Here is a 15589-nt window from a genome sequence, read left to right as displayed (position 1 = left end):
ACCCAGGCTGCAAAGGCTTAGCCTCAGGGTCTGATAATACCTGCCCCCTACAAGGGCTTTGAGTAAGAAAAAGTTTGATATGCAGCAATCTGGTGTTCAGTTTTGAGCTGAAAATGAGTCCCCTCTTAAACAGAACACAATCAATCATATTTGAATGCTCTTTAGGCATTCCTCTCTCTTTTACAGTGCTCCCTTTTCCCTTCACATCTATGTCAATGGTGTAGTGCACCAACTGCTACAGACCTTTCCTTGCAGCATTGCCTTCTCCTGGTTGACTTGGTAATGGAATAACACTAACACATTAATATCTGTAAATGCCTTGCTCTGTTGTGTGGCTTTCATCTCACAGATGGGTAGCACTGGAAGCACTGTTGGAAATGCTTACATGGTGCTTCTGGAGAGGACACTGAAGCCTTCTTCAACAGTCGGCGCTTTATCTGAGTGCTCTGGTGAAGCTGTGGCTTCATGCATGGTGGGAGGGAGCAAGCAAGGCCATTTGCTAGGTATGAACTGCCCTTCTTGCAAGCTCAGCAGGCAGGATCTCGTAGGGATATAAGAGATCAAATGGCCTTTTCAGCTGGTGCTCTTGCAGACTGGAGGTGAGGCTGTTGAAGATTGGTGCTGACACCATTCCTGTCTAGATATTCCAGAAATAAACATAAGGTTTTGCCCCTCTGTTGGCTGTAAGTACAGCTGTTTTGCAAGCACCACACAAGCCACAAGCTGCTGCTTTCTTCCCTCTTCAGTAATTTGGTGGTAGGTAACTGGATTATGTGAAGCCTGTATTGCCTTGTGGTTCTTCCAGTGTGTTATTTACATTATTTTGATATTACCGTAAAATAAAGCTTTTGTGAAGTGGCTGCTTCTTTTCATAACTGGAGGAGATGGCATGTTTTTTTAAAAACGTCCCTGGCTCTGACAGAAAATAGTTTGTTATTATCTGGCATGAATAAGGGCTGATGAGATTTTATTATCCTCAGCAAATATTGTGTAAGTTCCACATCTGAAAGCGTCTAATGTGATTTCATATGTTCTGCATTTCACTGCTCTCAGAGGAGACAGTTTTGTGCAGTTTCAAATCAACACCAAATACTGGGAATGTGTTGACTCTATTAATTACTACTTGGACAGTATCCAGACTACCGGAGAATCTGAAGAGCGTCTGAAACGCTGTTCAACGTGGTTATGTTGTGCTGTAAGCCTGAGCCTTGATGGCTTCATGTGAATTTATGGAGAGGCCCCACAGACAGATGCTCTGAAGATTTGCATTTGGGCAATAAATTATCTCTTTATGGCATGTTGTTACCAAACTATTTTAGCTACTGCTGTGGAGAGAGAAGAATATTCTTGCATACTCAGGAATTCATAAATTCTGCACTGGCTGTGACTTCTGGGTACGTGTGCTTGTTTCAGAGGAGCATATGACTCTGCAGTGTCGCCCTGTGGGCTTGAATAAGCACCTTGTGTTTATTTCTTTGGCTGAGTGAGGGTTCATGTCACATCTCTGCTCCCACTTGCAGGTGATGAGTTCTTCCCTGGTTGCAGGTGATGAGTTCTTCCCTGGCCCCTGGCAGTGAGGTGCAATATTCCTGCTCAGCAGAGACCTCCCATGCTCACTGCCTGCAGGTGCTTGGAGCTGCTAGTGTCAAAAGAGTTAATGGTTTTGAGATGAAAGAGCTGGTTGGAAAACTCTGGTATCGGTGTTCCTTATGGGTGCCTTGGAAAGGAGTAGTGTGTGTCAGTCAGGGGATGAGCATATGAATGAAGCAGATCAGGGCATTTCCTGGCTTTCATCAATTGGCTGTCCTAGGGCAATGTGGATCCACTTTTATGTACCTATGCCTGTAAAGTGCCTACTTTACAGAGGTTTGGAATATGAGAAAGTGTTTATTGAAGAAGTCATAGCTGGAGGGAGGGCTGCGACTTCTCCTGTTCATCCGTGCTGCTTTAAAAAGAGGGGGAAAAAAAGATGGTAAAAATTCATTAGGATCTGAATCTCTGGGAGTGCAATCCTGCAGCTTTCATGAACTCTCGGTGAAGTCTCTCTTAAAAATGCAGTCAGACAATAATGACAATTTTTCAGGCTGAAGAGTATTTATAATGAAGAGCTTACTCTAAGAATCTAAGATGCCTTTTTTTTTCTTTAATTTTATTGGATGTGAATGAAGCCTGCTGTTTTCAGTGCTTTTTTTTTAAGAAATGAAATTTTAAAAGACAATGAGGACCTCAACCACCTATGTGTTTATTGACCTTAATAAAGTTAAGTCTCTGTATTCTAGCTTTCATTAGAGAATAGTGGATTTTCAAAACCAATTTTCCTTTCATATGAAGTGCTTACAAAGTCCTGCCTAACTAAATCAACCAATTTTTGAAATCTTATTCTCAGCAGTATATATGAGAAAAATTGATTAGAAAATCAAGGAGGATTTTGTTGTTATACTGTTTCCATAGTCAAAGAACTCAAATACTACTTAAAATGGGAAGTCTGCCTTGCTCAGTATGGAACTGCTCTTGTGTCACCATTCTAATGTATATTTGTCTGTCATCTGTGTCTGCCTGTCATCTATCTAAAGATACACAGAAATGTATGGGGAACTTAAGAAAGTGAAATTTGATATAAAGAGAAGTTTGGAATTGAGGCAATATGTTAGGGCATCCCTTTTTGGGGGCAAAAAATGTGTACGTGCCACCTTCTGTTCTGCATACTCCTCGTAATTCCTATCAAACAACTGGAAGTACTTCATGGTTTTTTGCAGACCCATTCATATTGTGAACTGTATTAGTTCAATCAGATTCATTGATTTGATTATCTGTAGTTAGGTGGAGAAATGTAGGGGAAACATGTTTGGTGTGCTTGGTAAATTGAAAGGGTTTTCATTTGGTTGAGATCATCAGCCATGTGACAAGCATGTCTGTACCACAGCCCACACATGCATTCATGTACTTGTTTTATAGACATGTGAGTGGCAGGGCCCATCAGAATCGAGAAGGTGGGATGCTTATGATATGTAATGCTGTGTTTAGACATTTTCATATATTCTGAGGGTGTTTATAGCTATTGTGAACTTCATACTGATGCTCACATCCTCAGTTCTGACTATTTTGTTTTTCAGGAGTATTGTGAGTTATAATCCTTGTGATGCATGGGTTTTTTCCTACTCTGTTAATATTATGCTGGCTTAGTTGGGCTGTGTTTTGTTGCCTTTGAGATGCTTCAAAAACTTGAAGCAATATTAAGCTGTTTTGTGCATTACAGGGGTTCCTTATAATCTAGAAATGAACTATATCAGCAAAAGGACACACAATGTTCAAGTTGTACTTTGAATAACCTGCAAGGCTTTTGTAGTTTGGCATACAATCTACATTATTCTGCCTCCTCTGTGTAAGAGGGGTTTGAATCAAAAGCAAAAAAGAAAAGTTCTTGTTTGGTTTGTATTGTGTATTCACTGAATGATTTTGCTGTAGATAACATCTATATTATTAGAGGTGCACTGTAACAATTTCACTGTCTTCAGAGTCTGAACTTTTGTACAGGATCCTACAGGCATGTCAGTAAAATGGCATTCACTGAACATGGCAATTTCAATGCAGAATTGATTCTAGAATTTCTTTTACCCGAGGCTGAAGTGCCAGGAAGACTTCCTTGAGATACCAAGTGTTAAAGCCTTTGGAGCATGCAGAAAACTATGTCTTTCCCCTTGACTGAGTAAGGTATTCAGTGTAAATTACTTTAATTTCTTTCTAAGCTATTGTTTGGATGGGATATTTTAGCAATATGGGAGTAGTGACAAATGTATACCTGAAAGCGAATACCTTTTTTGTGAAGTCTCAGTCAAAGCAGTTTGATGTTTGCCAGAGCATTTGAAGAACAGTTTTGTTACCCTCCCTATTGTAAACCAGAAGAGTTATCTTGCAAATGGTTTGCTTAAATCCCATTTGCATTTAAGCACCTTATGCTATTCTTAATTATCATATATGTACTGAGAGGAATGATCTCATGAGAGCAGAATTGCTTTTATGAGCCACATGATGCATGAAAACATACATGAACACCCTTATTTCTGGTTTCATTATTTTCATTGGAGTCTGGCATTGCATTTTTTTTTTTTCTTAAAGGGGCTATGGAGTCAGAGGACCTTGTTTTCCTGTTGTACTTACCTCTTTTCCATCTTTGCTGCAGAACGGTTACTCCTTGACTATTAAGAAATAAACAGAAACTGGAGATATCCAGATGTCCCCTCTGGTTTACAATTTCTGTTGCTCAGTCAGTATTACGATGTTCTCTGCTACAAATGTGTAGAGAAATAAAAGGGTGCACAGTAGATGTATGCAACTAAAACAAAGAAACTGTAGCTGAGGAATAACACTGTAATTGGCTGACACATTTTGGATTAAGATGAACTAATATGTAATGTGACTAATAATTCAGTGAGAGCATCAATAAAAGAATAATGTATAATAAAAACTTCATTATGCAGCTACACTGTAACATGTGTAGCATTTAAGTAACAGATCACATTGGTTTTCATAGATTTGAGGGTTTTTTAATACAAAAATAATCAGTTTACTGCATTCAGAGATGCAATTATTAATATGATTAGAAAAAAATGTTTATTTTGTTAATGATAGTTGAATTAGCCTTTTATTTTCAGCCTTTTATTTTCAGCAAGCATTCTGTCATTTGAGTCATATTTCTCTTTTGCATGAAAGATACAGATGAAAAAAACATAGATACGTAGAACACTTGAAGTTGAGTTGAATTTGACCCTTAAAAACTGCCTTCATTCTTTCTTCAGTGTAAACTGTATACTGGACCCATAAGAATTTAGTTATTCTGTAAATGAGATGTTAGGGTTAATGAACCAGTTCTAATAGCCTCCATATTAAATTTTCATCTAATGTAATTTATTAAAACTAAATTGTTTATAATGAAGGTGGACATGTGCTTTTTACAGCTGTTCTATGCTGTGATGAAACACTGGTCAAGTGTTAATCAGAAGATATCTGTGGTATATTTTATTCTATTTTTTTTTCTTTTTAACCTTTTTAATCCACTCTACTTAATAGTGTAAGTTTTATTAAACCTAGAAGGTTACTGTCACCTGCTTTGTGTGGGTAGATGGAAGGTTGCCCAGGAAGGGAGTGCTATGGAATAGCAAGTAGGTAATTTGGTTGAAGGAAGCTCATTCTTGCATGAGTAATTAATCCTTATGCTCCTTCACGCTGTAGTAAGAAAGTGCTCATTAATCAAGATGCTGTTTGGTCACTTATACTTTCATATCACCGGGGAGAGATCTGGAAATCTGAGATGACCCCTGTGCTTTCCTCAGAGGTAACAGTGCATCCATAGTAGGTGAAGTAATGGTTTTATGTCTGAGCATTTCAGAAATAAGGTGTTGAAATTTGAGCAAGTAAATTTTAGAGGTGGTTTAGATTGGTTATTTAATTGCCTGTTGCAATATTCTGTAGACTGCAACATTTTTTTTAACACAGGAAATAGGACTCATAGAAATGTAAAAAGTATTACGAGTTTAGAGAAGTCTTTGTCCATTGTTTCAGCTTGCTGTTTCCAGGATAGCCTTGTGAGGCTGTCTCTGACAGTTTATTAGAAACAGGCCCTCTTCTTCAGGCCAGTGATTGTTCAGAGTATGCCTTCTGATCCATGAGTCTTCCTGCTAGAGTTGGCAAAAATGTTCGTGGCATGAAGCAGAAGTCAGAACAAGAATTTGTTATGGTATTAATGTGCATTTGTGAGGCATTTCCAGAGGACTGATAGTTTCTTTGTTAGCCTGCTGGTTTTTGGTGAACCATCTTCAAATCTTCAGCAGTCTTCAAATCTTGATTTTTGCTTCCTTTTTGTCTCTCTCTTACGTGTTAATTTTTGAACTTCTGAAATAGAAAAGTGTAATTTTAAATAGATCACAGCAGTTATGCAACACTGTAATTTTCAGCCACTTACAGAATATGCCACATCCTTAAAATCAGATATTAATGAATTCCATAATAAACTGTGCTACCACTTTTTGAGCCTCTATTAGCTGGAAATAAATTGGCACTGTGCAAGATGTTCAGTCTCAATAGACACCCTGAATATCAAGAATTAAATCCAACAAGGGAGAAAGCAGCAGAAGCCCGTCCCTCAGTAAAGAAATAATCTTAGTTTGATCACAGGAGGACAGCAGAGCATTTTGAAGCTCCTAAAATGGTCTCTGCCTGAGAGAGGACGTTGTACTTCTGCCCTGTCTATCAGAAGAGCTGGTATTTGCATGTTCCCTTGGCCTGCAGGCTTTCTCCCCTGTGTTCAAAGCCTGTGTTCTGGCCCAAGGATACTGGGCAAAATATTGAAGTTTGCACTCCAGCAGATGCTCAGGGAGCCAAGTACTGTTTTTGCATCCATATCTTAAAACAGGATGATTTTCTGGGAATAAGTTTTAGGAAAGCTTGTGAGGGTCATGAACTGTGCAGTGATACCTCAACATTAGATTGGGGATTTTAAGTACTGTATCTTTGAAATCCCTCAGGATCTGGTCCCCTGCTTGGTCCACACCCAGCATAATTTGGCATGAAAAAGATTTCTGCTGCATCTTGATGGATGGGCAAAGGTGACATCATAAAACCTCATAGTCACTGAAGGAAAAATGCTTCCATGAAGCATTCCTGCCTCTTTTTTTCAGTCCTTCCAGACTTATTAGCAACCCCAATTAGAGGGGAAAAATGCTTGTGAAAATAACTTGTGATTTTCTACATCCCTGTTTAATAATTGCTGAACATGTTTAGAGGCCAGCTGCTGTTCTGAAAAAATTATAAAGAATATATGGTCTTATTCTGGGAAAGTACAGCATTTGGATTTTGTAGATTCCCCCCTTCTTTCCACAGAGAAGGCAGCACCTTGAAGAACCATCTTGTACAGGATTGATTTTTCTTTTATAGCTTTTTATGTGCTTTTACCATCATAACAGAAGTTCTTAGTGACTCATATGATAAAAGCAGCAATCTGTTAATGAGGCATTTACCTTCAAATGCTTGCAATGCCATCTTGAGTGGTTTTAAGTATTAAGTTGTGATAATATAACTGCACTGTACTTTAACAATTATCTATATTTAAATTCCCATTCTAGCTTTTTGAAACCATGTTTTAGCATCCATCAGACCCTAAACACATGAAACGTATTTGAAGGGTGCAATTTCAGGCCCTCGTTCTTGAAAAATGTTGTTCTGATAGAATTTAATCCACTAATTTAAACTGATGGGCTGGAATTCTGCCTTTTTCACTAAGTTGGGTGATGAACCTTTTGACAGTGATTATATTTGCTTCCATGGTCTGTGAATTCTCTAACTCTCAGATTATGTTCCTGTGCCTCCATGATCAAAACAGGCATTTGTACTGCAGATAGAATAAGGTTTTGCCCCTCAGGGTGCAAAGCAAAGAGACAGTAATGCTTGCATAGTTTTACTACGGTGGTAGTGCAGAACCCTAGGAGAGCCTTCAGCCTAAAACCAAAAAAACACACAGCAGGCAGATATAGTAGATATTCACAAACTAGCACAGCAGGGAAGGTCACCATACTGTGTCACAGCATGCCTTCAAAATAGAGGCCAGTGTGATGTTGGACTGAGCAATCCATTTAATTAAAGACAAGTGTAAATAACAGGAAAACACTGTTGAACCATCAGAGCACCTGCATAAGAGTTCCCCAAATCTTCATAACTTCTTTGAATCCTGTCTGCAGCAGTGACTCTCTCCAGCTCTTGCTGCTCTGTGGCTTTCCTCATGGCATCCTTCTGTAAGATCCTTTTGGTCAGTTTTGCATTTTGTTTGCCAGATGGTGATTCTGAGAGTACCCCAGGTGGTGTTTTCCCCATTCCTAGCCCCATTCCCCTATTTTTTGGTTTTTGTTGCCATTCATTCAGGAGAGGAATATTAACCTCCTGCCCCATGTAATATGCATTAAATTAACATTGCATTGCAAATACAAAGTTCAATTTTTTTGGGCTCCTGCCCATCTCAGTGATCTCCCCTTTTGAACTTGCATTCCTGTGTGGAGTTCTTTCAGACAGCTGCCTGGCTATTACCTGTGAGGCTTTTGCAGATGACATACACTAAGTGCTTGCTAGATTTTTTAACTGCATCAGGCACTGTAATGGCAAACACATCTTTTCCACACATGGTGAGGCTGCTGCTTCTTTTGAAAGGCATCTTGCAACAGCCTGTGTGCTGTGGGGCTGTCAGAAACATATGCCTCATAATAAAGATTTATGTGCTGTATAGAAGTCAGCCCTGACAATACCAGACTGTTTGTGAGCTGTGCTGATGCAGTGACTAAGCCTTCAGAATTGTAACATTCAAAGCTCTTGCTTGTCTCTTTCCATTTGTCCTTTTGGTGTGGAGTCTGTGCTTCCTGACTCTTAGACAGTTATTTCAGAGCTAATTAAATTATTTTAAATGAGTGCAGGCTTTTTTTTCCCCCTAGTATTTCATTTCTTATCTCCTGTGCAAATAGAGGTCTATGAAACTACATTAGTTTGCTTGGCAGACTCAAGGAAATGCCCTGCTACTTCCTTAGTCTGTGTATCATAATAGCTATTACCATTCTGCAATATGTTATTAAAATCTGCAATTTGATTAAATAGTGAATACCTGGTTAAGGTAGTTAGAGCTTGGGGTTTTTTCATTACCACTTACAAGGGCTGACTCAGAATCAAAAGCATTAAATGAGCATGTAATGAGGAATTCTCCTTAAAGAGTCCGTGTGAAAAATATGCTTGAGGGATGAACTCTGTTTTCTGTCATCCAGAGATAAATTGAGAGGAACTCTTCTACTGAAGTGAATGGAAGTAGCTCACATTAAAATCACCATAATGATAGAAGAGTAAAAAAATCATCTAAAGCCATCAAAATCTTCTTTTATTTTCCTTCCTGAAACACATAAATACTTTGCTGCTTACTCCAGCTTTACCATTTCCAAAATACAAATTTAATTGTAAGGAATGAGTCCAGAAAAGGACCTTTGGGGCCCTGCTTAAGTAAGGACTGCCCACAGCTTTTAAGGAACTATAACATCAGAAAGGAAAACGGCCAACTTATAAAAGAAAGAACAGACACAAAAACCATCCAAAAGGTACTGATGGAGGTTTGCTCTGCTATGGACTTTTTTACTGTATAACTGATTAAGTGTTTCACAAAATGACAGCATGGTTAAGGATGGAAGGATTCTGGAGGTCCTCTTGTCCAATTCCTGGTCAAGCAGCACTGCCTGGACCAGTTGCCCGTGACGATGTCCGGGACCATGCCTAGAATGGAGACTCCACCCCCTGTCTGGGCAGCCTGTGACAGTGTTTGGTCACCCTCACAATGAAACAATTCCAAGCACAGAAATAAGAAACTTATCTTGAAATGGCCATTACAGTATTCTGCCAACACAAAAGTGAGGCTGAAAGATTTGGCATGATCAAGATTTGGCTGCCTGGGAAGGAGCACAGTCACAAGAAAGGGGGACACAGTACTGCCATGAGATTCTACCTGCCTACTCCCCCCAGGTCTGGACCTGATATTGCACACAAGTGTGTACAAGTGCTCCTGAGCCAGGGAAAAACACTGGGTAGTAGGGTTAATGATGCCTATTACATATTGTGTCTGGCCTTGGGTTAAACTGATCACTTGACAAAAAGTAATCTCTTTTTACTGTGGGGGAAAAAAAATAGAGATTAGGAAACAGTCTAAGGTGGTGGGAGCAGATTTTGCAGAAGTTTACAGATGTTCAGAGAGTTTTGGGAAGCTTTTAATAGTGAAATGTTTGGGTGCTGCAGGACACCTACTGAAGCTGGCTACCTGGAGATGTGCTGGTGGCACCTACCTGAATGTCATGGTGCTACCTTTCTGGGCAGGATGGGGAGGAGAGGCTGTCTTGGCTGCTCAAAGGGCCTGTGCTTTCTGCCAGATCTGGGAGTGACAAGGGGACTGTGCAGCTCTCTGAGGATTCACTAAGTTACTCTCAGGTCCAGTCTCTGTTAAACATTTGTAGTGCCTGATCAAAAGCTTTACAGGGAAGGAAGAAATAGTTCTGCATTTTGTTCAGAACCACATTGCCAGAAAGGTGACTAAGCTACCTGACAACTGTTAGGAGATATGAAATGAGTTCATATGTAGTTGTGGTCTTGTGAAGTTGCATTTTCAGGGCACAGATGTTTTGCTTCCACCCATATCGTCAAGTAATAAAAATTTGAATGATCAAAAGGTTATATTAAAGAAAAGCAAAACAAAGGAAAAAACACACCAGACTTTACATATTTTTAGCCTGTGTGCTTTCCCTCTCCCTTTATGTTGGTTTCTGAGCCTTTAAGGTATAACTGGGTCATACTTTTTGGCTTTCTCAGTAGAGTCCTCAAATTACAAAAATCCCATTGATTTAAAAGGTACTTCTTCCTTAAACTTCTTTTTCTGGAGTACTAGTAGGCTTTGAGATTCTCAAGTGGTACATGAATTCCATGGGGGGTAAATTAAGTACTGAAAGGGCTAAATGAAATCCTGTCTTACAGGTAGAAAGCACTGCTTGTAGGTAAATATTTACTATCTTTTGTCCTGCACATGGCTCTTACCAAGTAGATGGATGTACTGTTATCCATGGCCAGCCCACCTGTATAGTACAGGTATTGTAGGTTGTTTTGTTACGTGACTTTGAATTTTTTTTTTAAGATCCCTAAACAGTGATGAGTAGTTGAGTTAGTGATGATGCCTTCTGAAGTTCTCAATGTCTCTTCAAAAAGGCTGTGCAGGCCCCATTTTTAAAATTACACATTGGTTTGTTTTTTTTTTTTAGGACTTGATGACAATATTTAGGTATCCAGTGTGGTAATAGTGAAGAAGTTCCTGATTTTTTATGGGTTTGTAGTAATAATAATAATTGTAAACCTTGCTTTGATGACAGCAAGAACTTAGTTCATGCCATGCTAAAAATAATCTTGATAAATTCACTCCCTTAAATGCATGAACACAATCTGATAAATTGTGCTGACTACTAGTGGCAGTATCAGCAAAAAAAGCTCAGAAGAGTAAATATGATTGTTATTAATTTAAGACTCACATTAATTCGCTTCATCTGCTGTATTATTGTAATTATATACTGTATGACACTACACTACATCTTACACAAAATTGTGCATTATTTTCCTTGTTTTTAAGCAGTTGATTCCCCTGCAAATTCATAAACTAATGTAACAGATTTCCCCAGAATAACCACAATGTCTTTGGTTCCTTACAGCAAATGCATTATGCTGTTACAGGGAACCTTATAGCTGGGAATGTGGAATTTACACTGGCTTCCATCCATGGAACAGACCAAAACCATTTCAGTCAACCTGTTCTCCACCCAAGTGATTCAGAACATTTGGTTTCACTTACTGGTTTTAAACATTGTTTGCCATCTGTATCCTACTAATAATTTATTTGTACAATAGATGTTGAAAAAGAAAATGCAGTAGCCAGTATTAAAGAGAAAAACAGCCACATGTGTGAATATCTTCTTTAAAATAGTCTACATTTCTTTCTGCTGATGATTTTTGGTGTTTGAGGGAGGCCTGAAGACACTTGCTAGGGGGGGATATTCTAGATCTCACATGACAGTCTTCCCTCAGGCTTTGCATCCCTATGAACTGTGCTGTTGTATTTGCTGGGAATGCCCGACAAAGGCAGGAATGATGAATCTGACTCCATGTCCTCAGAAGCCCAATTTATTACTTTATAATATTATATTATATATTAAAGAATACTATACTAAACTAAAGAATACAGAAAGGATACTTCCTAAATGCTAAAAAGATAATAATGAAAACTCATTACTCTGTCCAGAGTCTCGACACAGCTTGGCCCTGATTGGCTAAAGAGCCAAAACAAGTCACACCAGAATCCAATGAAACAATCACCTGTGTGGGTAAACAATCTCCAAACACATTCCGCATCAGCAAACAGAGGAGAAGCAAATGAGATAAGAATCGTTTTCCTTTTCTCTGAGCCTTCTCAGCTTCCCAGGAGGAAAATCCTGGGTGAAGAGATTTTTGCAGAGAATGTGAATGCTACACTGAGCAGGTCATGCTCTTTGTGACCTTGCTGGCAGCAGTGGTGCAGAGCTTCAGAAGTGGCTGAGAGGGGTGGACGTTCTCATGGTGCAGAAGGTACCCTGGTGCTCCAGAGTGTTCTGCACAGTTCCAGAGTCTCTCTGCTCATGCAAATTTCTTTTCATGACTGGAGATTCATCACCTACTAGACTTGCAGATTAATTTTATTAACAGGCACCTGCTGAATCATTAATTTTGACTTGTGGTTTGATCATATATTTTTCTCTTATGAGAAACAGAAACATTTTATAAACAGTAAATGACGTGAAAATGGGATTTAAAATTTCAAATAGTGCTATGAAATATGAAAAGAATGTTATCGCTTAAATATGTTAGTAATTGGAGGAGACATTTTTTTCAAAATCTTTTCAAGCTTTTTTTTTCTGATTTTTTTTCTAATGACTTTTCCCCTGAATTTTAAAATCTAATTAATTTCTTATTCTTTGCAAATGGTTTATTAGATATTCAGTTGATAGTTTACAGCTCTAAATTTTATACTGATGGTACAACTGCAGAAATTTTGTTTGTGCTTCAGGATGTAAAAACAAAAAAATAACGATTCTCAGATAGTCCTGTGAAAGCAAAATATATGAGTGAAGGAATCTTCATTTCTGGCTGCACAGGCATAGTGCTTATTAATGGGAGCAAAGGGAGAACAACCCACCTAGCAATCCACTAATGGGGCATTGTAGCCTTTCTGTTTATGAGGAAACATAATGAATGACTCATTAGATTATGAAACTACTATGCAGAGAGCCATGGTCCTCTGGGCTTTTCCTAAATAAGGCTAGTAGGGCAACCAGAGGATCTAGTGACTTGGGCCCTATAGCTATGGATGGTGGTCAGAGGTTTCTTGATTTGTCAAAATCTGTGGAAATTGGGATTTGTTGCTTTGCGTGTTTTGTTGCTTTGTCACAAAAACGGCAAATTGTGGGCAGATGTGGAAGTGCTCAAAATTCATAAAGAAAGAGAGGCAGGATAGCTGGTGTGCCTTACTATTGAATTTCTTACATTTTATTACAACTGTTTCCTGTATATCTGACAATGAATTGTTATGGACTGCAATTATGGCGTGAATGTGTGCTGTATTTTGATTTGAAATCCATAACACTGTAACAGCAAAATGGTTGCTGATTTATGCTTCTGGTTTAATTTTCTGTTTTGAAATAAGATGAAGATGAGAGGTTTTTTTAAAGGTTGTAGAGGACTCTTATTTGCAAAAGCACTTACTACTTTAAATTCTGCCTTTTGATTTCTTCACCATTGCTTGTGTTGATGTCAGCAGAAGCTTCATGTCTTGTTTGTGTGGATATCTAGACATGAGCATCCCCTTCCACCACTGCAGTTGGCAGCTCTTTCAGCATTGAGCACAAGGCTTGTGTTCCCTGACAAATCTCATGGTGTATTGCTGCTTTTAAAACACAGTTTGTGCAGTTATAGCCACTCAGGTGATGGCAACATAGGAATGTGAGCTCAGTTCTTGAGACCATTGGTGACCCTCTTGATGGGGTTGGGCTTAAGACTCTGCAGATTTAAACACTGCAGGCTTGAAACAGGCTTAAACACCACTCTGGGAATGGTGCAGGCTGGAGGAGCTACGAAGCATTCCCTGTGACCACAAAAGTTGCTTCTTAAAGTTCTCTTTTTGCACAAGATGGGGTGATATCAGATACTGCTTTTTGCACAGGGTGAGAACATGGAATGGCATCATAATATCTTATAAACCTGAAAACATTGAGCCAAAACTCTGATGTTTGACTTTGTAAATAAATAACTAAATGAGTTTAAATCGGTGAACTAATTGATGCTCTATGATTGTTCTGGAGTATTCTTCCCACTTAGTGGTGATGAGATAAAATTTTGTTTAAGCAAAATATCATCAGTCACTCCCTTTACTGGTTTTGCTTACCAGGAATGAGGAAACTCTTGGTTTTGATTTTGTGTTTTTTAAGATTCCTACCAGTTTTTTCCTTGCTTTTCAAGATGGATAGACCTTACTAAGCGGCAGTGTTGCCAGAGATCCCAGCTACTGAAGGAAGCAAATTAACATACAGTATGGTAATTTGTTTTCCCTGTCCTTCAGTCACAGTGAGGAGAGTCTAAATATTTCAGTGACTGAGACTTTGGATTCCCATTCCTTGCTACACAACAACAACAAAAGCTATTTATAGCAATAACAGTTAGCAGCGATACAGCAGCCTCAGACAGCTATAGGCAGCATCTTACAAATGTTAACTGCTTTTGCACTGAATGCCTCTGTGAAAACAAAGAGCACTGAGAAATAAAGATCAAAGCAAAACCAAAAGAAAGATTTTTTTATTGCTATGTTTTACTTTGCTGGCAGACCAGAGCAAAGGTTTTCTGAACATTTAAAAGATGAAAAAGGTGAAGAATCCCAGAAGCGATTTATCTTGAAGCGAGATAACTCTAGTATTGATAAAGAAGACAATCAGGTTGGTTCTCGGTTCGAGAGTTGCTGAAATTTGTTCTGTTTTTGAAGGTGGGCTGACTGATGTTATTGTTGTTCTTTTGTTGTTGCTCTCCTCCTCCCCTGCCCTGCTGCCCCTCCCCGCCTCCTCTGGCACACGAACCACCGTGGGTGGCTCCGAGCCCCAGCGTGGCCGCTTCAGCCGTGGCACTGTGTGGGTCTGCATGGGTGGTTTGCTTGGCGCAGGGCTTGCTGCATGCCCACGGTGGGGGGGGAATGCCAGGGGCTCTGGGCTGCGTGGGAGGCTGTGTCAGTCGCATTCCTCAATGTCTGGCCTAACTATGGCAGTTGTTACGCTCCCTGTAGCTTCCTTCTTCCGTTGTACCCGTTCAGAGTTGGATTTCAGTGTGGACCAGTGATGAACTGATGTAGCCCAAAAAGGAGAGAGGGAAAAAAAAGTGTAAAAAAAAAAAAAAAGCCCCAAAGATGTGATGGTGAGGCCAGGTTGATTTTTTTTTTTTTTTTAAACCATCCTAAATTACATTTTGACCAAAAATAAATTAGGTCAGTCTTTTACTTCCCTTCCTCCTCCTGTGCCCTCACCACCTTTTACTGTCTTTGTAATTTACTTGCTTGTGCATGTACTGTGGCAGACGTTCCCCCCTGTGTTGCCTGTGCCATAACACTACCTTAACTTAGGTGAGCTTGATGAGTAGGGGAGTGCCAGGGAAATGTGTGTGTTTGTGCTGCCTTTAAAAGCGGGTGTTGTGCTGTTTCAATCCAGTGCAAGCTGTGTATGTGTAATAGATTAACAACAACAAAAAAAAATCTATCTGAAATGGTTCTGATGTGATTTGATTTTATGAGAAAATTCTCACAGGTAAGAGGACAGCATATGTTTCTTTGCTAGGGCTACGTTTGCGGAGGAACCAACCAGTGATTCTCTTGTTGCCACTTCCCTTCATGTTTTCAGTAAAGCACCATTTTTTTTTCCTTCCTTTTTTCACCCTTTTTTCCTTGACTTTTAGTTGTACATGGCAGCCTTTCCAG

General features: G+C 39.3%; 1 protein-coding gene across 20 annotated transcripts in view; it reads left to right on the top strand.

Annotated features, from left to right (window-relative positions):
• ARPP21 (cAMP regulated phosphoprotein 21) overlaps window positions 1–15589 on the top strand; it is a 142793-nt gene that overhangs the window by 50862 nt on the left and 76342 nt on the right. For 19 of the 20 annotated variants that reach the window (XM_054273294.1, XM_054273296.1, XM_054273306.1 and 16 more), the window contains one exon: window positions 14456–14564. The exons of the other annotated variant lie outside the window; for it this stretch is intronic. In XM_054273294.1, coding sequence (XP_054129269.1) covers window positions 14456–14564 — 109 coding nt within the window. The remainder of the gene's footprint in view (window positions 1–14455; window positions 14565–15589) is intronic. 20 annotated transcript variants of the gene reach the window in all.

This window comes from Melozone crissalis, unplaced genomic scaffold (assembly GCF_028551555.1).
Source record: "Melozone crissalis strain CALT ecotype California unplaced genomic scaffold, PUWL_Pcris_2 ptg000016l_1, whole genome shotgun sequence".
NCBI classification, from domain to species: Eukaryota; Metazoa; Chordata; class Aves; order Passeriformes; family Passerellidae; genus Melozone; species Melozone crissalis.
The sequence above is the reverse complement of the archived record's forward strand: the minus strand, read 5'-3'. Positions and strand labels throughout refer to the sequence as shown.